Source organism: Corvus kubaryi, unplaced genomic scaffold, assembly GCF_017639235.1.
Source record: "Corvus kubaryi isolate FWS band 111438036 unplaced genomic scaffold, C.kubaryi_AGA036_p1.0 138, whole genome shotgun sequence".
Classification (NCBI taxonomy): Eukaryota; Metazoa; Chordata; class Aves; order Passeriformes; family Corvidae; genus Corvus; species Corvus kubaryi.
The window spans coordinates 11,667,921-11,690,923 of record NW_024580672.1 but is presented as its reverse complement, the minus strand read 5'-3'; the positions used below and the strand labels follow the sequence as shown (position 1 = coordinate 11,690,923).

The window sequence follows — 23,003 nt, the reverse complement described above, 5'->3', positions numbered from 1 at the left end:
AAAAAACGTCTGAAAAATCACTGAGCTGCAATGTTTAGATATCAGTCTAATTTCTTAATTCTCCACCTTATCCCCTAATTCCCCCTTAGCTGAGAAGAGACTCTATCTCAAATGATGTCACTGCAGCATCAACTCCAAACCAAGCAGATAAACAGCCTTACAAAAATCCCTCTCAGTGAGAAATGGTGTGAATTGGGTCGAGATTGGGATAATGCAGAGATCAGGAAATAAGGCTTCTAAGTAAGGCAAAAAGCGAAGTGCTAATGGCCAGGACAGCAATATATAATGAGCTCTTAAGAAGAACAACACCTAACTAAGCCATGTATTTCCTCACTGGCAGTCAGCTGCACATTGGTGCTTTAATGAAGTTACAAGGCAGAACACAGGAGTACTTAATCTCCAGAGAACATCATTAGTGAAGACAAACTACATTTTACAATGCTGCCTTTATTTTTGCTAGCATCTCATTAATCATTGAATGGTCATTACTCATTATTTGCTTATCCTGGACAGAGTACACAGCTGTGCAAAAATACCCACAGAATCACAGATTCAGGTGGTCCCTGTCCCATGGAGCCAACAGAGCTGTAATTTGTCACTGCTGCCAGTGACCATCAGAAGTTTGCATAGGAGGAAATACTGCCTATGTCCATCTCCATGGGCAGTTGAAATGGAATTTGACTTCTGCTGTGATAAATTGAAGATGCTGAATGATTTCCAGGCAGTGAGGAGTAACATTCTCTACCAGATCTGAAGAAAAAAGAAGGCAATCATGTTGCACTGCTGTCCTCAGATACCAGTGGGGGACTGGTCCCCCAAAATGTTTCAAAAGGCCACAGAAAATAGAGCTCAGTTGCAACCTGCTGGTCAAGCATAGACAGGCTCTCAGGGGTGTCTCCCTGTGGGGCCAAGGGCTAGCAACAGGCTCACCTGAGCTGCAGAGGAACAAGAAACTGCTCTGCAGGCCCTGCTGCTGAGAAAGGCCATTTACAGTGGTAATGGCCTTTACTCAAACACAAGATGACAAATTTCCTCTAAGCCTTGAAAAGCACTACCCCTTGTCCTCTGAATAAACACAGCCAGCTGGTAAGGGTGTTCCAGTTCACCAGCTGAGAGGTGCCCAAAACAGAGACTGGAGACCTGGGAAAGCATAGGTGCTCCCACATCACAGGAATGTGACATTACTCACCCTCCCAGTACCCAGAGAAAGGGCTTCACTCCATAAAGGGAAACTGAGGCAAGGAACACAAACTGCTTGGTACCTGCTTCTTGTGGCCATACGGTGCTTGTTTTAACCAAACACCTTGTGGAGGTGGCATCCCCATGTGGCAATTAATGAGCCAAGACATTGGGGAAAAAGACACATTCAGAACTAAACTCATTTCATAGCCATCTCCTGCAGTCTGTGAATGTGCTGGGCCAGTTCTGCATCCTGATTTATCATCCAGGAGAAAGGTACTAAAATGAGCAGGGTGATAACTCAGTGACCTGTGGTGCTGGGGGGGCCCCTGACTGCAGCATCCACTCAGAGCAGGACAGTGCCTCTAGGTGGATGTCAGAGTTGCTGTGCATTTTCAGACCAATTGTACAACCCCACATTTTTAACAAGGGAAAAGAAGTTGTTTTTTCATTTTTGTGTGTGTGTGCGTGCATGTGTGTGTGCTTTTTTTTATGCCCTTACATCAACTAAGGAACAATTGACCAACCCATGTAACAGTTTTCTAAAAATATTTTGCCAGAGGCAGACATTCAGGACAGAAAAAAAATTCAGTCCAGGTAATTAAATAACATGTCAGTTATGACAAATGGTACAAATAAACAATTGTAAATGGCTCCAATGAGGTAACCCATCACCTCCCATGCCACAGGCCAGGAGTGCTCCTGCAGGAGCCTTGTGGGTCCTTCCCTGCTGCTGGGAAAAGTGCTCTTGGCAAAGGCCAGTTTCCCGCAGAGCAAGCTTCAGGATGGGTGAAATGTCTGCTCATAGACACTGGCTCCTGTGGGAAAGATGATCCAGTCCCAGCAGAGAAAAGGGAGACCTGAGTGAGACCTGCACTGCTGGCCCCTGCTCCCCACTACAACACATGGATAAGGACTTGCTCTGGGTATGCACACCCCCAGAAGCCACACATGCACAGCATCAGTGCTGCTCCAGCATCACACTCAGGCACAAATCCAACCACATTTTTCTGCTGAACTCACCCTGCTTTAAATGACCAATTCAAATTTTGGTGATGAAATCATCCCTGTCCCCAAAGCAAGAGGGACTTCTCATACCTGTACCCACTGCCCTCTCCATCATCTGAGGCAAAAAGCCTACAGCTTAGGTATTTGCTCCCATGAAGGGGCAAGGAAAGGAGTCCCCTCCTTTGCACTGTGTTCTGCAATGCTGAGGCAAAAGCAACGGTTTGTCCAGCATGGCCCTCCAAAAGATGCACTGAGAAACAACAGCTTCCAGCATGGTTTTGGAGATTTGCTACCAAGGAGCAGCTGCCTTCCTCTGAGGAGAATGCCCTAGAGAGCTGCAGGCAGCCTCACAGCAGGCTCAGCAGGGTGACTGCTCCGCTGGGGACATGGGGCACGTCCATTTGCTGGAGGAGAGGAGACAGATTATTTTAATCCTTGTTTCCTGTTCATTTCACCCAAAGAACAGAGTAATCAAATGTGATAAGTTTTGGGAACCATTTTGAACCCTTGTCCATGTCTAGCAATTTCCTTACTTTAACAGGCCTTTCTCTCCCCAGGAAACTCTGAATGTCTTTCTCTGCAAGTTAAGGAATATTCCTTTTCTTCTACAGTTCAACAATTCCATGTCTCAGCTCTGAATCACTGGTGAGATCCCAATCACAGCAGAGCACAGTGATTACCCTGAGGCATCCTTTACAGACCTCTAACATCCAGGTCAGGAGATGGCTCATGGGAGAAGCAAAATTCCCTTGTCCAGAGGATGTTTCCTACTCTTTGTACATCTTATTTTCCTGAGCTGTATGGAACTGCTTAGCCTTTACTATGTTTTTGCCCAGGAGAGCTGGAAAGGCAAAATGATTTTTCTAAAGTAATTGTTCTACAGAGAGTGCACAACACTTTCTGAAGTCGAGTCAGCACATAAATGTAAGCCATTAAACGAGAAACCCACTGAGTATTGAAGCAGTTGAGAACCAAGACCGGCTGCACCCTGGCTAAAAATCAACTATGGAGTTCAGCCAGGGGTCATGATGCCCTGCAGCAGCAATGCAGAGGGGTCCTGATGTTCTATAATGGCAAAATGGAAACATGAGCTGATTAGCCAAGGGGTTTTGTTGCTGATGGATGAACATTAACAGTCAATTCACTCACAGGTAAAGGAGAACACAAATACTATGTTTGGAGCAAATGTATTTCATTAAAATAACTGTGCGAGTTGCTGTTCAGATTGGAGGAGATGACATTCATCTGTGATTCATCTGTATGTGCCTGTGATCAACAAGTACCTCCTCCCTGCTGATCCCTTTCAACACGATCCCATCAAGGCAACCAGTCCTGCAGTGGGAGCCAACGTGGGCAGAAACCCCAGTGCTGACAGCAAGTGTATTTCAGTGGAGATAATTCCTCTCTTTTTCAACAAAATAATTAAAAGTAACACCGTTTTTGTCTCCCCCTTTCCTGAGTGCATTTGGAAACCTGAGCTGAGAAGAAATCTTAAAGTGTTTTGAGAGGAAAGCTGGGGAGAGGAAAATTACGTTGAATATATCAGGAAAAAAACCCAGAACTTCCTTGTGTGGCAATGAGTTGTATTTATCTGTAAAATGAACTTCTGAGACAAAACGATTATGAAGATGATAACCCAGTCCCATGGGACAAAAGAACCAGCTGGTCTGTTTGCATCGTGCCCTCTGATGGGGAGCAAGAAGTGCCCCAGTGCAAGAGCCTTGGATGGATGTAGTATGGCACAAATATCATCATAGTATATAAAGGAAGCATAGCCAAGAGCAGCCTTTGCCCCCAGGTGCCATTCCAGGCTTTGAAAGCTATCGATTCTCACATCCTCTTGACTAGAGGGTTGGTCCTTTCAGTCCATTTTCATAGGGAAATCTGAGCTTGCAGCCGTGCAGTGCACTTGGAGCCAGGTGTGCGCTCCCTGCCTTCCCCTGTGCCCCACACAGGGCTGGGGACATGCAAAGAGAAGTGGGGCAGCAGCAGAAACACAGAGGAGCTTATTTGACTTACCTGGTTTCTCCCGGGCAGTGAATCACTCAACGGGCTTCAATCAGCAGAGAGAGCAGCTCGCAGGCATCAACCAATGGCTCTCCACAGAGAGTTACCATCTCCTGGAGGGAGGGACCCAGCACTGCTGGAGGCTGTGACTGGTTGGCATGTGGGACAGCCCTGAAAATGAAAAACAAGGTGGAAAAAAAAGCTGCTGGATGCTGTATCCATCAGCTCACCTAGAAAAGCTACCAACTGCCCTGGAAGACAAGCACTGAGTGAGAGGCACATCTGTGAGAGCCTTGTGCCAGTGGGGAAGCCCCAGCAGAGGCTGTGCCCCCTGCCACAGCAGCTCTCTTCCATCCTCATCCTCCTGCTGACTGGAGGCTGAGCTGCATCCGCTGGCCTGTGGCAGCAGAAGGAGGAACAAAGGGAGACAGGCCACTCTGGGCAGCCCAGTGATTTCCCAGGAGGAGCACCCCTGGCCAAAAGAACACAATGGACCGTTTCCGGATGATCTTCCCGTACTTCCAATCCAACTCGGAGTCTGTAATGAATGGGATCTGTGGGCTGTTGGCCCTGGGAAGTGTAAAGATGTACACCAGCTTTGACTTCAGCTGCCCCTGCCTACCCCAGTACAACATGGCTTATGGCTTGGGGATCATGTTTGTACCCCCCATCATCCTCTTCCTGTGCGGTCTCATCCTCAACAGACAGTCCCTGGTGATGCTGGAGGAGTGGAGGCGACCACAGGGGCACAGGAAGAAGGACCTAGCTGTCATCAGGTGGGGTTTGCAGTGGCAATGGCATCCCTCTTCTCACCTCCTGTTTAGCTGTCTCTCCATAGCTTTGATCCTCCTGGTAGATTCATTTTCTTGTAAGCTCATCTCCTGAGGCCTTTCCCCACAACCCTGGAGGGGCACAGGTATGGGAAATGCATTTACATCCAGCAGAAATGAAGGCAGTCTCATTCCATCCCAGCAAAGGAGAGCAGGAGTGGCCCAACACTTAGGCTTACACCACCACCCTGGGAAACTGCATTGCTGCTGCCTTGTCGTGCCCTCACAGGGTGTCTCTGGGGGTTTCCATGTGCAAAAAGATGAGACATTTCCTTTTAAATATGCAAAAGCTGTGGCATTTTCATCACGATCATTCTTTACTGAAAGCCTCGTAGTCTCCCTCCCTTCACCTGAGTTTTTACTAATTTATAGTGGTGGGAGAGGAGAATCACATTCCATCTGTTACATACAAAGTTTTATGCAGTGCACAGTTGGCTCAGAGAGGGGCAAGAAAGGCTGCAGAAAAAAAGGGATTTTCCAGGTCGAAACTGATGAGAAAAGGAAGTGTGAATGTGGAAGACAAGGGAGAGCTGAAAAAGATCTGTGCATGGGAGGCATAAGGGTACAGTCAAGGCAAGCGCATAATGAGGGGACTGTGCACTGACTGAGTGCAGACAGCACACAGAGCACTGCCATGTGCTGGTGCAGGTTTCATTGACAGGCAGAACCAACGAAGACATCCCAGAGCAGAAGCATTAGCTGAAGCAATTCTGAGGACAGCCCTGGGAGTCGGTTCCCTGGGTCTGGAAACACTGCTTGGCAGAGGACAGACCGCATCCCTCAGGGCTCTGGATGAGGAGAAAGCTCCCAGCATTTACCCACTCGCCTCTCTCTCTCCTGCTCCAGGTACATGTGTTCCTCCATCATGCAGCGAGCCATGGTTGCCCCTGTCGTCTGGATCATAGTCACCCTCCTGGATGGCAAGTGCCTGATCTGTGCTTTCAGTGGCTCCATGGATCCCGAGAAGTTTGTGGGCTTTGCCAATGTGAGCACGGTGCAGGTGCAGCAGCTGCTGGCCAAGGTGCCTTGCAAGGGCGATGAGCTCATGAGGAATAACACGTCCCACAAGGCAGTGTCCAGGTACCTGCGCTGCTGCTCCCAGGTGGGTCACTGCTGGCAGAGCCACTCATGTCAGTGAGGTGACCAGGCATGTGGCATCTGCTCCTGCTCTTCCTTGATTTGTCATCACTTCATTGCAGTCAGGCTGGGAGCAAGGCTGCTCTGTGCTTCTTTTTGCCTCCAGATGTTGCTATCCTAAGTGATAATCTTGAGTCAGGTAGGGAAAAGGAAAGAAATGATGAATGGTTTAATAACAGAACCAGCAGCTTCTAAACCCAGATGATAAAAGATATGGTATAGAATACAGATGTCTCCTACAGCCCTATTCAATGTCAAAAGATCTTTCTAACTGCTAACCCTGCAGACAGGACCCACTGTTTTAAGGACAGTGCAAGCTTAGACAGATGAAAACAGCTTGCTCAGGAGCAATAGAACATGGCAGAATGGGGAGTGGAGCCCTGACTGGCCTCCGCTCTTGGTATAGGAATGCCAGGTCAGGCATGGGGACCGGTGGAAGGTCATTGAAAACAAGCCCTTCCTTCTTATCAAAGGGAGCTGCCCATAGGCTGGGCTGTCTTCACACTGCCGTGAGGACTCCTGGGCCCTGGAGTTAATGTAGGTGTCAGGAGAAGATCACTGGAGATAAGGAAACCCCAAAGGAGAGCACTGAAGTCCCCCTTCCCTGGGGCACTCCTATGCTCAAAGCAAATGCCTGTCTGCTCCAGGCTAACTTTGCAATCAGTTATCCTTACTGAATGATTCGTGCACAGATAAATATCCTATATTCTCTGGAAGGCGATTACACCAACCCTCTGAGTGCAGTGTGGGGTGCTGGACTACAGGGACAGATCGAAGACAGGAGTCCAGATACGCCACATTTCCCATCCAGCCACACTCCCTGTCTCACTGATACAGGCAAACAGCTCATGCTGTCCTTGTGTCTGTCTTGCTCCTGTTTCACTGCTTCTTTCTTATCACACAGGCACTTGGCTGGAGCATTTTGTTGATCCTTATCATAGCAGCTTTCCTTGCCCGCTGGCTCAGACCTTGCTTCAACCAGGCCACCCTCCTGCAGGCACGTCACTGGAGCAACTACATTGACATAGAGCAAAAGATTTTTGAGGAAACCTGCTGTGAGCACAGCCGGCTCTTTGCTCACAAATGCATCCTCCACTTCTTTGAAAGCATGAGGCAAGAGATCAAACTGCACAGCTGCAGCTTGCCTGGGAAGGGAGAGGGAGCTGAAGGAGAGGAAGATCTTCTCCGGGGCATCACAGATCAAGACCAGGTGAACAAACTTTTGAAAAGGTGGTACTATGAGAAACCTCCCCTGGATGTCAGCCAGGCAACCCAGAGGCATCCCCTGGGGCAAGAGAGATCCCCTCTGCCCTGACCAGACAGCCCCAGCACTCACTCCAAAGTCCCCCAGCACACCAATGTGTAAAGGGAGCTTTCTCCTGCAGACACAGAGCATTTCCAAACCTCTGCACAAAGCAAGGACCAGCAGGCAGATGACAGTGGTGCTCACACCTTCCTCCAAAACTGCAACCCCAAAGGCCCCACTCCAGGGCATGCCTGGCAAAACCTCCAAAGTCAGCTAGTTCTGAGGGTCCAAAGGTCCCAGATGCAGTCATGGTTAATGATATTTCTCAGCCAAGGGCTCTGTGGGGCACTTTTGTCATATCAAAGAGTTTGCAGCTTCTTACAGCTGTGATAAAAATGTTCTGGCTTGAGGAAGGATTTAACCATGGCAGCAACATCTGGCTGCGTACACAAACCATTCACACAGATGTGTGAGGAGCTCCTGCCCATTCCAGTGAAACCTGGTTCAAAGGGTTATCAGAGCTGACACAGAAATGATTTAATTGGCAACTCTCTTAGTACCACACCAACATATTTACTCAAAAAGGCAAAACCACCTCCTACATCTTCCCATCTGCTGAGAGCTCTGGCTGCCCCTAGCCCAGCTGCCAAGCTGTTCTGTCTCCCTCTAACAACCTGTCAATACTTCCATGCATTTAAAAAATGAAATATGGCAACACACTGAAATTCATGGAGCAGCAAAACTTTAATTGAAGGCGCCTCTGAATAGCAATTGGGTTGGGCTGGATTTGCAAATGGAAAAGGAGATGGAGGCTTTGTTTAACACAGCCACGGGGCTGTGTTGGAGTTTAGGTAGCTGCTGTAAGCACTGGTGCTGAGCCATGCAAAGGGCACACTGACTCTGCCTGAGAAGTCTGAACAGATATTCTAAGCACTTCCCTGCTAGATTTGAATACAAACTGACCTATCCAGAGGATCACCCTTGCAACACCTATTTGGACATTTCCATCCAGAGTTTCAAACCTGTTTGAATGTAACCTTATCTCTGAGCCTTTAATGATAATTGCTTTCTCACCTGCTTTTTCCAGTCCCCGTTGTACTTGGTGCCAGTTTCACTGGTTCTTCTATCCAGCGTTGCTGCTTGGATGCATTAAAGTCTTTACTGCAAACTAACCCAGCACAGACACATCTATTCCTCCAGGCTGAACCTCACACTGATGGCCACTTTGTCCTTTGGGGGGAAAGGTGCAATATGGAGGGCTGGGAGGAGGTGGGGTGAAGAAGAAATGTCTCCTTGGGCGTGCATGGATAGGTGGGGCAAGCAGGGCTCCCAAGAGGAAAGAAGAGGGTGGGATAGGGGCAGAGAAACCTGCCACCACATTGGGACTAAATCCAAAATGAGGGATCAAAATGAAAATGCATATAAATTCCCCAAATTGACTTTGTCAAGCTGCTGGCAGGTGGGTCACCTCCTCCCCAGGATGTTTGTATGCACAAGCCAGAGAATGAGCAGGTACTGGGCAAAACATTGGGAGGCCAAATAGCTCCATAGCCCACCCATGGGCAGCTGCACCCCTTTGCCCACTCAGGAGGCCCAGTCAGGAACTGCAGGGTACAGAGGGATGGGCTGCAGAGCTTTTCTTATTTGCATAGCAAAATCAGGTCTGGGTGAATCCCTGCGCTCCCTTGGATGTGCTAGGAGAGTGCACAGAGCCAGCTGTGGCCCATGATGGGAAAAACACTGTGGTTTTCTCCCCAGGAGCTCTTCTGAGCTCTTACTTGAAATTAGCATTGCACTGTGAATTGTGTCTCTGGATTACTTTTATCAGACACACATCACAAATCTGAGGCTGTGGCTCAGTTTGGACTCACCATTCCACACTAGACAAATTGGGTATTTTCCTAACACACTCAGAGCAGAGGTCTGCAGCTCCCTTTGCATGCTGCTTTCCATGCTCTCAGGTTTTAAGCCATTCCAGTGTGGCCACAAAATACGAAATGCAAAAAAGGGGAAGAGGAACAGATTTGTTATGTGTACCAAGAGGGAGAAAACAGGAGAGTTTAAGGGTGCTGCCATAGATTTTGCAGGTCTACAAAGGTTCACACTTTGCTGGGAGGGTCTGGTCTGGTCATGGAGTAGCTCCAGTTGGCCGGGGCCATGGGTGTTCATTCCTCCCAGCCTCCCTGAGTCCCCTGCTGCATTTCCTTCTGAAGCCAAAGAACTCTTCTCCTTTGTGGAAAGTGGTACCTGGCACCCCATGACAGGACAAGAGGCAATAAACCCAAAATGAAAGAACTTCCATTTAAACAGAAGAAAACATTGATTTTGAGGGTGATGGAAAAGCTTGCCCAGAAAGTCTATGGCACCACCATCTATGGAAATACTCACATCCCAACTAGATGTGACCCTGAATGTGCTTTGTGCAGGGAGTGGTGGGTGGACCAAAAAATCTCCAGAAGTCTTTTCCCACCAGCTCTATTAGGAGTGTGTACCCTCCTGTGGAAGGTGGGGCAGAGAGGGTCATTCACAAACTTTAACAGCTCTCTGTCTCTCAGGGCTGTTGTGATGCCAGACCTGCAGATATGTCCAACATCCCCAGGGATCCTCACCTGCCAAGAGCCTGTGAAACAGCAGGGCTGACTACAAAGACAATTTCCCCAGTCACTTCCCAAACTCTCCTGATAGGAACTGCTGCTGTTGTCACATCCCTCCTTTCTATATCCTGCACTGACTGGGACATGCAAAGCCCTCCACGACTCCACACCTCAGAGTCAGTCTCGGTGTGCAGGTGCAGGACTGGGTCCTGGGAGGGACTTGGGCATTCCCCATTTCTTCCAGGACACGGTTTCCAGAGCACAGGTAGGCTGGGGTTGCAGGAGGAAGCATCAGCTCTGCCTTCCCTTGCAAGTCAGTTAGAGTGAATTTTCTGTTGGGAAACTCATGAATACAAAGTCCTCCCTAACACAGCAATATGGAAAGAAAGACCCAGGCATTGTCTTCTATGAGCTCTTTTTGGATTCTCACTGACCTATTGTTGGCTTCAGTGAGAACTGTAGTGTTGTACACCAAGCAGGCTCAGGCCCTTCATTCATGTTTAGTAAAAGGCAGAGTTTTCCTGGAGATCAAAAAGCTCACTGCTTTTTACAGGGTTGATTCTTGCAGGCTTTGATGTGAACTGCCCTTCAAAAAGCCACTCGCCAGGTGAATAGAGAAGCCAGTCTGAGCTCTCAGCTAGCAGTGCAATAAGCCTCATTCATATTCATGAAGCAAAATCTCTCTCCATTTGATGAGATGATGCAATTAACCTCTTCACAGCAGGCAGAACTAAGACTGCTCAGGTATTACCCACACGATCTGTGCTCACCTCTGCGGTGGCATCTCAGGGTGAGCTCAGCATTACCAACTGCGCCCCAGGGCTGGTGCGGGGCAGACTCAGAACCTGCAGCGCTGACTAATGGTCAAAATGCCTGCTCTGGCTTCCTACCTCTGTACTGGCACACTGCAAAACCTTGGGGGAAAGTAGCTCTCCTGTGTCTTCCATGTAAGCTATGTACATGTAAGCTTCCCTTGGTGACATGTCCTACAGCCACCAGTGCAGTCACACTGGTGTCCAGTCAGATGTATCTTGATTCTCATGACAACAGCTCAGGTGGTACCCGGTCTGGAGGGACTGAGCACTTGTCACCATCTGTTTTACAGCCACCTGTAGTCCCAGTAATCCCCCATCTTTTGGCCAGCTTGAGGGAGCAGCCGAGGGCAGCTAGGCTGCTTTGTGAACTGGGAACAGAGATGCAGGAGAACACCAACAACACCATCCACTTATTTTACATTTATGCTGTAGAAGTCAAGCCTGGCCTAACTGTTACCTCTCCTTCCTCCGCTTTTCCTTTCCTGTTCCTTTCCCTCTGCAGAATAAAAAGGAGGTATTTCGCAGTGAAGCAGGTACAGAAGTAGGGGCTGGCAGACCTGAAAGGTGCTTGCCTTAGATGCTGCTGAGGCAAGGCTGACACATGGAGGGAAGGGGGACGCTCTGGAATCCAGTTTTTCCATGTGTGCTAGCACTGCAGAGGTGGGGTGTCTCATTCAGTCCTGGGAGGAGCACCCATCTCCTGCATTTGCAAACAGGTTCCCAGAGGCCAATCAGCCAACTCTGCCCAGGGCACAGAGTGCTCTGGTGAGGACACAACCATGGTAACACCTGCATCCTCCAGCAAAGGGGACAGGTGGCTGGGAGACTGCAGAAATGGGGATGTGGAGAATAATGAAATCAGGTTTTGCAAACCAGAAACAACCCAGGTCCCAGATCCAAAGAAGAGCAGGAGGAAGCAAACTCTAAACTTTTGTAAGCAGCAAAATAAGCAGAAAAAATATTTTAATTTTCTACTTTAAATACTGGGGCTGTAAGAGTGCATGAATGAAACAGTGAACTGCACAGAAACTTGGTGATGCCATGCTTGAAGAGGAAATCTGAAAGAATGAAATAAACTGAGGCCACAGCTTGAACCCTGGTGGGAGAAGGAATCAAGCGAAGATGGACAAGTTTCGGATGATCTTCCAGTTCTTCCAGTCCAACCAGGAGTCCTTCATGAACGGCATCTGTGGGATCATGGCCCTTGCCAGCACCCAGATGTACTCAGCCTTTGATTTCAACTGCCCCTGCCTGCCACACTACAACCTGGCCTATGGGCTGGGCATCCTCCTGGTGCCTCCCTTCATCTTGTTCCTGCTGGGCTTTGTGCTGAACAACAACATCTCCATGCTGGCAGAGGAGTGGAGGCGGCCGCAGGGCCAGCGGGGGAAGGACCCAGCTGTCCTGCGCTACATGTTCTGCTCCATGGCACAGCGGGCCATGATCGCCCCCGCAGTCTGGGTGTCGGTGACACTGCTGGATGGCAAGTGCATCACCTGTGCCTTCTGCACCTCGGTGCCCGTGGAGACCCTGGGCAATGCCAGCCACCCCCATCTCTCCCAGGGGGAGATACAGCGGGTCCTTGCCCGAATCCCCTGCAAGGAGATCTACGACGGGCAGCAGCTCATTGCCAATGAAGTGGCTGTCAGGTACCTGCGCTGCATCTCACAGGTAAAGAGGCACCATGGCTGTGCTGCCCCCGGTGGCTTGGGGTTAGGCACTGCCAGCCTTAGCTCTTCCCTCAACAGAACCTCCTTGTTGAAATCAAGCAGGAGACACTGGTGACTTCACAGGGATACAAGGTGTGTTCAGACTCAGCTCTGTGGAGTTATGCCTCCAGTGTGGTGCAGAGGCTGTAGCTGTAGGTCATCCTGATAATTGACCCCCTCTCCTGCCTAGGCAGCCCAGGGCTGCAGAGCAGTGACAGCCAAACTGTGTGTTTTTATTCAGAGCAAGTTCAGAAGGGGCTGAGATGGATCTTACTCAGTGGCTGGTGGGCTGTCACCCTCCCCAATAACCCATCAGTTGCTCTTGCTTCTTATTATAACGTGTGCAAGCAACAGACTGATAACCATCAATGCCACTTGTCTCTGCTGCTGCATGGGAACAGCCAGTGTGTGTTCATTAACCATCCCAGGGAACCACAAATGAAGATGTGCCACTAACCACTTGTCCTGTGCTTAATTGGTCTCAAGCCCTCTGCTCCTGGCCATGCTGGAGACAAGATGGTCTGAAACACCTGTCACTCATGTACTCCTGTTTATAAGCAGCTCTTCTGCCTGACCTCCTTAGGGCAGACATTAATTATTATCTCCTTTAAGAGAAATGGAGCCACAGGGGCTTCTCCAAAGACACAAAGCAGATTTTCCTAGGTAGACCCCAACTGGAAAGCATTAGGAGCTGAAAAACAAGGTCCCACATAGAACCTCTCCCCCCAGGTGCTCTTTTAGGGGGCTGCATTTCCAGGGGGGTTGAACCTCATGAGCTCTGCCAGTACAGTCTGGAGGCAGCCTGAGCTGAGACTGATGGTGAACAAGACAGACTGGCTCTGGCTCTGCCTTTGTCTCACCCTTCCTGTCAGACCCCATTAACAGGGGAGCTTTCACTGCTGCTCATTCACAGTAGATGTTACTAAGTTCAACAGCTCAGAAAAAGAATTAGACAGCTGCATAAACCAGGGAGTATCTGGAACAATACTGCAAGTCAGAGGACATAGGCTATCCTAGACCCAGGTGGGGCACCATCGTATCGGAGGCAGAACCAAGGGCTGGGCACAGGATTCAGCCCTGGTGTTATTTATGGTCAGTGCTGATGCTCTACAAGGCAAGAAGAGAGAGGTGCTGCCTGTGTCAATGCACTGAACAAAATTCCAGTCCAAATGCACTGACGTGGTTCATAGGGCCTCCTCATGCAACTTTGCAGTGTAAACACAGCCAAATGTCAAACAGTGCAAGTGGAGCCAGGCTTGTCTGCAAACCAGGGGGGTTCTGCTGGCTGGTTCTGCTGGGCATGTGCTCCATGATAGCTCTGGTTCCCCTTCATCCCTGCAGGCTCTGGGCTGGTGCTTTGTGCTGCTAATGACCACGCTGGCTTTCTTGGTCAGATTCCTTCGGCCTTGCTTCAGCCAGGCTGCCTTCCTGAAGAGCAGATACTGGTCCCACTACATCGACATTGAACGCAAGCTGTTCGACGAGACATGTGCAGAGCACGCCAGGAGCTTTGCCAAGGTCTGCATCCAGCAGTTCTTTGAGGGCATGAGCACAGACCTGGTGGCTGCTCGCTGCCACCTGCCCGTGAAAGCCGCTGCGGATGCAGGGGAAGCTGCTGAGAAGCTCTTGGGGATCACTGACCAGGGCACCATGAACATGGCCCTGAAGAGCTGGCACAGATGCAAGCCCCCACTGGACCTCCACCCACCTGCCCTCCCCACTGGAAATGGCTGGGCAGGAGAAGGGCAACCCTCCACACACCCCTCCGTGCCCCGAAGAGAGACAGCTGCCTACTACAGCTGGGTGTGAGGGGCTGCACAGCAGGGCTGTGCAGAAGCAAAATCGTGTTTCTGTGAGATGGGCTGCAGAGAGGGCAGAAGGAGCCAGGGCACAGGCAAGGGCCGGTGCCACAGCGGCTGCAGGGGAACAGGCACCCAACAGGCTCAGTGGAGCTGGTGTGATCCCATCTGCTCTCACATCCTGTCCTACAGCATTGGTAATACAGGTAACGAGTTTTGTGCCAGGAGGGACAATTACGCAAGGCCATGATGGCCGAGCCCTGGGGATGCTGAAGGGTGCGATGTGGCAGCCAGATGTGCCGTGTGTCCCACACCACCAAGCACCAGGTTTGTGTTGTGGCAGTTGCCAAGACAGACACTACCACTTCCTCTCTTCTGTGACGTGCTCAGCACTGAGCAGTGCATGTGGGTTTAGGCAGTATTAAAAACCCCCTGGTGGGGAAACAAGCTGGGGGTGCCCCTTTCTCCTGCCAAGTTGTGAAACCCTAAAAGATCACATTACCCCTCCACACACTACATCCCCACAGACACACAGCTCCCAAGCCAAGAAAAGCTTTAAAATAAATTTGACTGAAGTAATGAGCTAGTGAAGAGACATCCCATACCACACTACCTGTGACAGAAACAGTGTGGTTGGTGTTACAGGGACTATTAAATGAGGATTCCACAGAGATGCTCCTTGAGGAAATTGTCTGGACAAGGAGAGCAGATACGGCTTAGCAGCAGGGAGCAGAGAGGGGGCCAGGGCAACAAATCTGCCTCAGGACGATTTGTTCTTACAATTTTTCCTGTATCTCTCCCTGACACAAAGACTGTTTTTAAAAACCCACCTGGGTGTTTGTTTAAGGAGCCAAATAAATAATTCAGGCTTACCATTCAAGCTCTGTGCTCAGACACCAGGATTTATAAAAGCTATTTACAAAAGCTGTTGGTGTTTCTTTACTTGGATATGATGAAAAGGGCTGGGAGAGCCCCCAGGCCAAGCCCGGGGTGCTGAGGCTGTGTGAGTTGAAGTGTTTTGCCAGTGCGTGGCTGCCAGCAGCAGCCAGCCCTGGCCCTCAGAGGAGAAGCTGGGAAGTCACTGCCAATGCTACCCAATACAAGGTGGCTGCCCACTTCCATAGAAACTGGGGATGACAGGATGCAGGCCCTCGAGGTGACCATGGAAATTGCAGCCCGGAAGAGTGTTTCCAAATGACCCTGATTTTATTACAAATATGCAGAAGGCAAACCCCTTTTGAGGGATGAGTTTTAGCTCTGCCACATCCCTTCCGAGATGTTCATCCCCTTGAAATTTCTGCTGCGGTGTTCCTGTTGAAACAACTTATTATGGCTGACCAGTAACTGAGGTGGCTGTCATTTGCATAAACCCTAATTATCAGTGTGTAACTCCACAGAGGCTTTGGAGAGAAGAGAACAAAGGACCAAACTGATGAGGAAATTCTCCTGGCTGCTGTGAGAGCAGCTTAGCAAGCCCTTAGTCAAGACAGGCTGAATCTGGCCAACTCCCAGGAGAAAGGAGCGTGACATGGTTTGTCATTAATCTTCACACCCAAACTTTAATTAATGCACCTGCCCAGAAATTAATAGGCACAAAACCTGATTTACAAAGCAAAGGAGATTAAAAGATAAAGGTGGTTTCCACTCTTATTATTTGCAGCTCACTGAGAAAGGCACGCTCAGTGTCCCCACAATGGCGAGCAGCATGGAGGGATGGCAGGCTCCATGGCATAGCCATTAAGGTATCAAAATAACTAGATGCATTTGCAACGAGAAGCTTTTGGACTTTTGATTAAGATTTTTAGAACTAGAGCTTTTGCCCCGTGCAAAAAATTCAGCAGTTGCAGAATCGTCACAGAGCAGGCAGGTTCTCCTCTCCGTGCTGGAATTTGGGAACATTGCTCATTGCCTTTGGGAGGAGAGCCCTTTCAAGGGAACCCTTCCCAAGGAAATCCCTGGGATTTCAGCCAGGCTGCGGTCCCGGTGCTGATCCCAGTTTGCAGCAGCGCCCTGAGCGTGGAGCAAGCCCCAGGGTCCCCACCAAGCTGGCCGGGGAGACAGCCCCAGGCAAGCACCGAGGGTGTGGGAATGCCGAGGGATGCACCGCACCCAAACAACAGGGAGCAGCAAAAACCCGCCCGAGGATCCCAGATCTGAGGGTATGAAGGAAAATGGTCCAAAAATCCCTTCAGCTGAACTGCCAGCGCTGGGCTGAGCCTAGACTTGCTCGGGGCGGAGGGGAACGTGGGTGTTGCTGAAGATTTGCCTGTGCTGAAGACATCCTCTGGGGAGGGCTGAGTTTAACCCCGGAGACAAGACGGCAAGGAGGCTGGGGAAGGAGAACGGGGGCCTCCGGCCTCTGCAACAGGCTTGGCAGGAGTTGGAGCTGAGGGACAGATGGTGGAGAGGAGGGAGCAAAGATAAAGTGAAGCAGCCTCGGCTGCCTCGAAAGCATCGCTCAAGCAGAGGAAGCAGCGAGCGGAAAAGTTGAGCCAGGCAGGAATGCACAGCACTCGCCAAAATCAGGCTGTGCCCGGCCCTGCACACATGGCCCCCGGCCCTGCTCAGCCCCCAGCCTGCTGCAGCAGCCCCACTGCTCGGTCCCGGGTAGGGGGAAGCGGAACCTGGCACCCCACAGAGCTTGTGATGCCCCGAAAACCCACGCAGGCGGTGCCTTCCCGCTGGCTCAGCCAGCTCAGCTCCCATGCGCTGCAGCAGAAGTTTCTGCCCCTTCCCATGGGACATGGGGTTTCTCCCGCGCTGTTCCTGCCTGCTTAGGGTGGTTCCCACCGGCATGACTCCGGCTAGGGGGATCCACCATCTCCCCTCTGCACCCCTGCAAGGTGCCTCATCGCTCCCGTTCTCCAGGCAAACTCCCGGCCATCCCGGCCAGCCATTGCACATCTGCATCCTGAGTCTCAGAAAGCACGATGTGCTTTTTCCAGTGACTCATTCTCTGAGCTTTTCATTTCCTCTTTGTTTTTTTTTTCTTTTTAAAGGCACAACCTCAGCCGTGCACACAGCAGAAGCCGAGCGCCTGCTTTTTGCCCCACCCAAGCTCACGGCCTGAGAACAACCTCCTCCCTCTTCCCAAAAGCCGACAGCGGAGGGCACGTTTCAAACTGAATAAGGAAGCCTTTCAAACTATTAAGGCTGTTTTCGAAAGCTTCCACTTCCATCAGACCAGCCTCGGCTGCATCCCGACTCCAGCACAGCCAGCCCTGTGTGCTGCTGGAAACCCCCCTGCGACCAGAGCCTGAGCGAAAAACACAGGAAGGGCTGACAAGGCTCCACAACTGGTTTCATCAACTTTTTCAAGTGAGTTACTTGATTTTTTTCTTGCTTTCATATGTATTTTGGGGAAAGAAACAGAGGGTCCTAAAATCTTATCTGCTGCAAACAACTTTCTCTCCTCCCCTTCTACCCAACCCTCTCTCCCAGACCATAACTACCAAGCAGAGGAAGGGTAACCTCATCCAAATGGCCAATACTTCTCTTTGCCAGCTCCTCAGATTTTTGCTTTGCCGTTTGCCAGCCTCTGTCAGGAAGGTCACAAGGCCGTGTTTATCAGAGCTGTTTGTGGGTAACTAACAACAGATGCTTGAACTAGAACAAGTTTGTGGGTTTAGCATCTGGCTGCAAATGTGGAGTTCCACCAAACAGGGAAATGGAGGCCTGGCTGCCCATCACATGCTGGCAGTTTTTGGCTGGTCTGTCTCCTTTGCGGAGGGAGTTTTGCATATGGAAAACTGGAAAGCTGCAGGAAGACATTAAGGGCTGTTTGCGTTTGAACTCAGCAATATCACAGTGTGACTTTAAAGGGATTGCCATGAGTTAGACACAGCAAAGAACAGAGGCCGAATTTCTGCCCCTGTTCCCCTCCCCTGCCCCATGGAGAAAGGGGGATTTGTTAAGGTAGCAGATAAAATGAGGCACAGTAGTGATTTAAAGCACAGTGTATGAGCAAGCCTTGAGCAAAAGACCATAATTAAAGTCTCTCCTGCATGAATGTCCCTGAAGTCTTGTCCCTGCAGTTGGGGGCAGCCCAGGGAAGACTTCGGGGCAGCCCTGTGGGCCAGGGCTCCCAGGTAGCCCCGGATGTGTGCCAGTGCTTCCAGCACTGTGGAAGCTGCCAGACACAGTTAGTTGGGTGCCCAGGTCCTTCCTGTCTCCAGCAAACCCTGGTGACAGCAGTTCCCCTGGGGCCAGTGGGTTTTGTCACATGGGTGAGGGTTCGCAGAGCTAGCAAGGTGCTTGAGGTGTCCTGAGAAGAAACCCTGTGGGGATGCAGGGCTGATGGAAACTCAGCTAAGAAATTAATTGAATCCAGCTTGCAGACGGGAGGGGGGAATGGACATCACTGCAGAGAGTGTGGATATATTCCCCAGTTATTTCTCTGCCCTTAAAAAAAATCAGGGCACATGCTTTGCCCTCCTTGTCCCCAAGTGCCTGCAGCCCTGTCAGTGAGGAATAACACAGGCAAAGGGCACCAAAGAGCATTTCTGGCACTGAGGTTGCAGGTTGAGGGGCTCAGTCTCAGGGCAGCAATTAAGAGGCTGAGCTGGGACTGCAGGCCAGGACAGGGAGTACAATTATGTCAACCACCTGCGGGATGGGAGATCATCTGCCACACCTAATCCTAGCAAAAGCTCATGTAATTGCTGTCTCAGCTCTATCAGCATTTGGTGTTTGTATCCGGGGTCATCAAGGTAAGCTCTGCTCTTCCAGAAAGTAACTTCTCTTGCTGGTAGCAACAGCGCCCAAGCATCCCTTCACCCTTCTCAGCAAAGGCTGCTCCTGCCTGGCCCTCCCATGACACATTTCTGTGCTCCCAACTCTGCTGGGATGTCTCACAGCACCCCTTGCTGCCTTCCTCACATACTTGTGTCTATTAATAAATATTAACTCACCAGGTCTAAAGAGGGAGGCAAAAGCCACACAGAGCACCTTCAAAGCAGCACAATGCCAGCACTCACATGCCACATGTGTCTGGGCTAGTGTGAGTCAGTGGCAGGGCTGGGGACATCCTAGTACCAGTGCTCTGGTCCAGTTTTCCCAGTAACATGGTGTCCTCCTTCATTGCAGGTTTGGGAGATCATCAAGAGTTTGCCAGTGACGCTGACAAGAATTACCTCTGCGGGAGGTGACTAAAACCAAAGAGAAGGAAAGAGGACAAACATGCCATTGAGAGGGACAGAAAGAGATGTCCCACCTGTCATCTTTGCTGTAGTGAAGCTTTTGGAGGGCTTAGTGGAAAACTAAAATGGCTGAGGTTTCACATATTGCTTAGGCAAAGTCCCTTTTCAGCCCCTTTTGAAATAACCCTGGTATCAGCAACCAGCTCCAGAGACTGGGACACCAGGTGGGAGGAAGGGACATCAGTGAAGGTGTCTTGCTCCTGGAACAGCTCCTTGCACACCAGCTAGCACCAGGCCATTTCACCCCCCAGTGGAGTGTTCCTCAGTGCTGGGGGCTGAGCCAGCACGGCCCCCCACTGCAGCACACGGACGAGATGGCCGCCCTCATCGCTGAGAACTTCCGCTTCCTCTCCTTGTTCTTCAAGAGCAAAGATGTGATGATCTTCAATGGTTTGGTGGCCCTGGGGACAGTGGGGAGTGAGGAGCTCTTCTCAGTTGTTGCCTTCAATTGCCCCTGCTCCCCTGCCCGCAACTACATCTATGGGCTGGCGGCCATCGGTGTCCCGGCCCTGGCCCTCTTCCTCATTGGTGTCATCTGGAACAACCACACTTGGAACCTGGTGGCTGAGTGCCACAAGCGTGGCACCAAAAATTTCTCTGCTGCTGCCACCTTCCTCCTCTTTGGCTCCATAATGGGCCGGGCATCCGTTGCACCCATCACTTGGTCGGTCATCTCACTGCTGCGTGGGGAAGCTTACATCTGTGCCCTCAGCGAGTTTGTCAAGCCATCCTCCCTGGACAAGTTTCCATCTGAGTATGGGGCTGAGGTGCTGGCCAAGTTCCCCTGTAGAGACGTCCCAGCAAACCTCACCAAGTTCAGGGACGAGGTGACACGGAGGCTGAGATACGAGTCCCAGGTAGGCACTCCAGGGAGAAGGCCACAGGGAGTGGGTAAGACCACCTTGCCATGTCCTAATGCACCCTCTCTCTTCTCTCCCAGCTCTTTGGCTGGCTGCTCATCGGCATTGTTGCAGTCCTGGTTTTCCTCACCAAGTGCCTGAAGCACTGCTGCTCGCCGCTGAGCTACCGGCAGGAGGCCTACTGGGCCCAGTACCGCTCCAACGAGGACAAGCTCTTCCGACGCACGGCTGAGGTCCACTCCAGGATCCTGGCAGCCAAGAACGTGAAACAGTTCTTTGGCTTTGTGGCACTGGACAAAGAGGAGAAGGAGCTGGTGCAGGAGTTCCCAGTGGAGGGTGTCCAGCCGAGCCCCCAGTGGAATGCCATCACAGGCGTCTACATCTACCGGGAGAACAAGGGCTTCCCCCTCTACAGCCGCCTCCACAAATGGGCCAAAGGGGTGGAAGGGAACGGGCCAACCCCAGAAGGCCACGAACTGCTGTTTTTGGCTTCCTAAGACAGATGTGCACCAGCAGCACTTCCCCAGACTGCCTGGCAGGCCTTCCAGTATAGGTGCACTGGGAACATTCCTCCCAGCAGGATTACTTCTCTCAGCAGGTAAACAGGAATCAATAGCCTCAAGGCAGAGACTAATAAGCAATACCCCGAGCTGGGGAACCCCTCCCTCAGAGACAACAATCTCACTGCTGTTCCCAGAGACACAGGGGAGCAAAGAGCAGATGCAGCCCTTACCTCCAGGCTGCCAGTGCAGCCCACTGCCTGATGTACCAGCAGAAGCCTTGGGGAGCAAGAGATGGGCACAATGTTTCTCATTGTGATTCCTGCAGTCCCACTTGTCACCCACACAGCAGGGTTAGCCCCAGCCACCCTATACACCTACTTGTTTTATTGACATTAATATCTTACACACTTGTGTGATGCCTGTTACACAGGCAGGTCCCAGAGCACTTTACAGACTTTACAGTGCAGGGAAAAGATGGAAGCAGGGGGTAAATTCCTGGGGCAAGGAGGATGCAATAGCATCTGGGAAGGAATGGGTGAGTAACATAGCCACACACCAAAAAACTGAGAGACTAAAGCAAGAGGAATCACAATATTCCTGGTATTCAGAAAGGCACTCTGTAATTACCAAGTCGAAATTTGGGTAGGACAGCAAACTCCCTTTGTTCTTACTAAAGTGCCTGGCAATCTCTAATGAACCCAAATGGTCACCACCATGAGTTTATAAACCCAGAGGAGGCACCATCAGCAGAACAGTTTTGGGGCAAGGTAGCGAGGTGGAGACTGAGAGGAATCAGTACCCACAGTGAGCCACACCACTGTCTGCAGCTCATTGAATTTCTCATCCAGCCATTGGATAAGAGTCCTTTGTTTGGGTTGCAAGCTGCAGGAAGACCTCAACCAGAATTAGCTTTCCATATATGTATATATAAACACACATATAGTGTATGTACAATGTAACCATAGTTAGTCAGTTGCATTAATGGAGCATCTTTCTCTGAGGGGAAGGGAATGACAAAGCTGCCAGCCCAAAGAGCACATTACATTCACCCATCTGCTGCACTGGGACTGCAGCCCTGGAGCAACAAGGGACAGCATGAACAGGATGGGGGAGCAGCCCTCTCCCTACCCATCTACCACTGAATTTTCTAAAACTCTTTCCACTGCCTTAATTGGCCCCTGGAGCAGAAGGTCTCTTTTATGGACTTGGCCATACTCTGGGAAAGCAAAACCAGAAAGGTGTAAAATTACTACCCTCACCATGACACCGTGTGACTACGGCTTCACGGCTGCTCCTCTGGCATTGCTCAGTCCTTTTCTCCCAGGGGTCAGTCCTGTGTACCCAACACTGTTTAAAGAGCTGCCACGACAGAGAAGTTTGTTTTTTCTACTTGAACTGTTTTGTTACAGGTACAACTTCCTTCCACACTGTGCCATTTATCAAAAAGCCTTAAGTTGTTCAAAAAACAGCTCAAACCCACAGAACTCAGAGGGGCTTGCACACAAGGAGATTTGAAATAAATTATTAAATGAGAGTTATTTCTCATTGCCTTATGATTTTTTTTTCAGGGGGGCATAAAAGGCATAATTTAACATTCTCTTTGAACTCAAGGACTGAGAACTTATTTTTTCTTTCTATTAAACATTCACATCCTCTCCTATCCAGATCATTCTAGAATGTTTTAAAGTATTACCACATATTACAAGTTAGTAACAAGGCTTTTTAGTTATTCTTGCAGTGAGTAGCACAAATCTTGTATATCAGGATACACAATTGCAGCAAAGGAGAGAAAATTATTTAGAAAGCTTTTTACAAGTATGGTATCTTGCAAGAAAGAGCTGGAGGGTATTCCCTCACATAAAGAGGCTGGAACACCGCTTAGTGGGTGAGGCATCCCAGGATCCCTGTTCAGCCTCTCTACAGATTTGCTTAGCATTTGTGGGAAGGCTTGGCTCCCAGCCTCACCATCAACTAATCCACGGAAATAATCAGATGGAAGTTAAATGAAATTGCATTAACTCGAGATGAAAGGGAGTTCATTTGCATTTCTTCTCACTGGCCCTTGAGTGCGAACATGCAGATGCACACGCCACCCCCACACAGCCAGCAGACACAAGG

At 50.3% G+C, this 23,003-nt stretch overlaps 3 protein-coding genes across 3 annotated transcripts; all 3 read left to right on the top strand.

Moving 5' to 3' along the window:
- Positions 1-4,683: 4,683 nt before the first annotated feature.
- On the top strand, positions 4,684-7,547 carry CALHM3 (calcium homeostasis modulator 3). The gene is made up of 3 exons (XM_042018492.1): positions 4,684-4,970; positions 5,871-6,126; positions 7,066-7,547. Exons 1-3 carry the CDS (start codon positions 4,684-4,686, stop codon positions 7,474-7,476), a joined length of 954 nt encoding a protein of 317 aa, XP_041874426.1. The 3' UTR covers positions 7,477-7,547.
- Positions 7,548-11,635: 4,088 nt separating this feature from the next.
- CALHM1 (calcium homeostasis modulator 1) lies at positions 11,636-15,214 on the top strand. Its single transcript, XM_042018491.1, has 2 exons — positions 11,636-12,487; positions 13,867-15,214. The coding sequence occupies exons 1-2, from the start codon at positions 11,939-11,941 to the stop codon at positions 14,332-14,334; spliced, it is 1,017 nt and encodes a 338-aa protein (XP_041874425.1). The 5' UTR covers positions 11,636-11,938; the 3' UTR covers positions 14,335-15,214.
- A 1,440-nt stretch (positions 15,215-16,654) lies between these two features.
- On the top strand, positions 16,655-22,423 carry CALHM2 (calcium homeostasis modulator family member 2). The gene is made up of 3 exons (XM_042019245.1): positions 16,655-17,642; positions 19,410-20,379; positions 20,463-22,423. Exons 2-3 carry the CDS (start codon positions 19,837-19,839, stop codon positions 20,877-20,879), a joined length of 960 nt encoding a protein of 319 aa, XP_041875179.1. The 5' UTR covers positions 16,655-17,642; positions 19,410-19,836; the 3' UTR covers positions 20,880-22,423.
- The last annotated feature ends 580 nt before the right edge of the window (positions 22,424-23,003 follow it).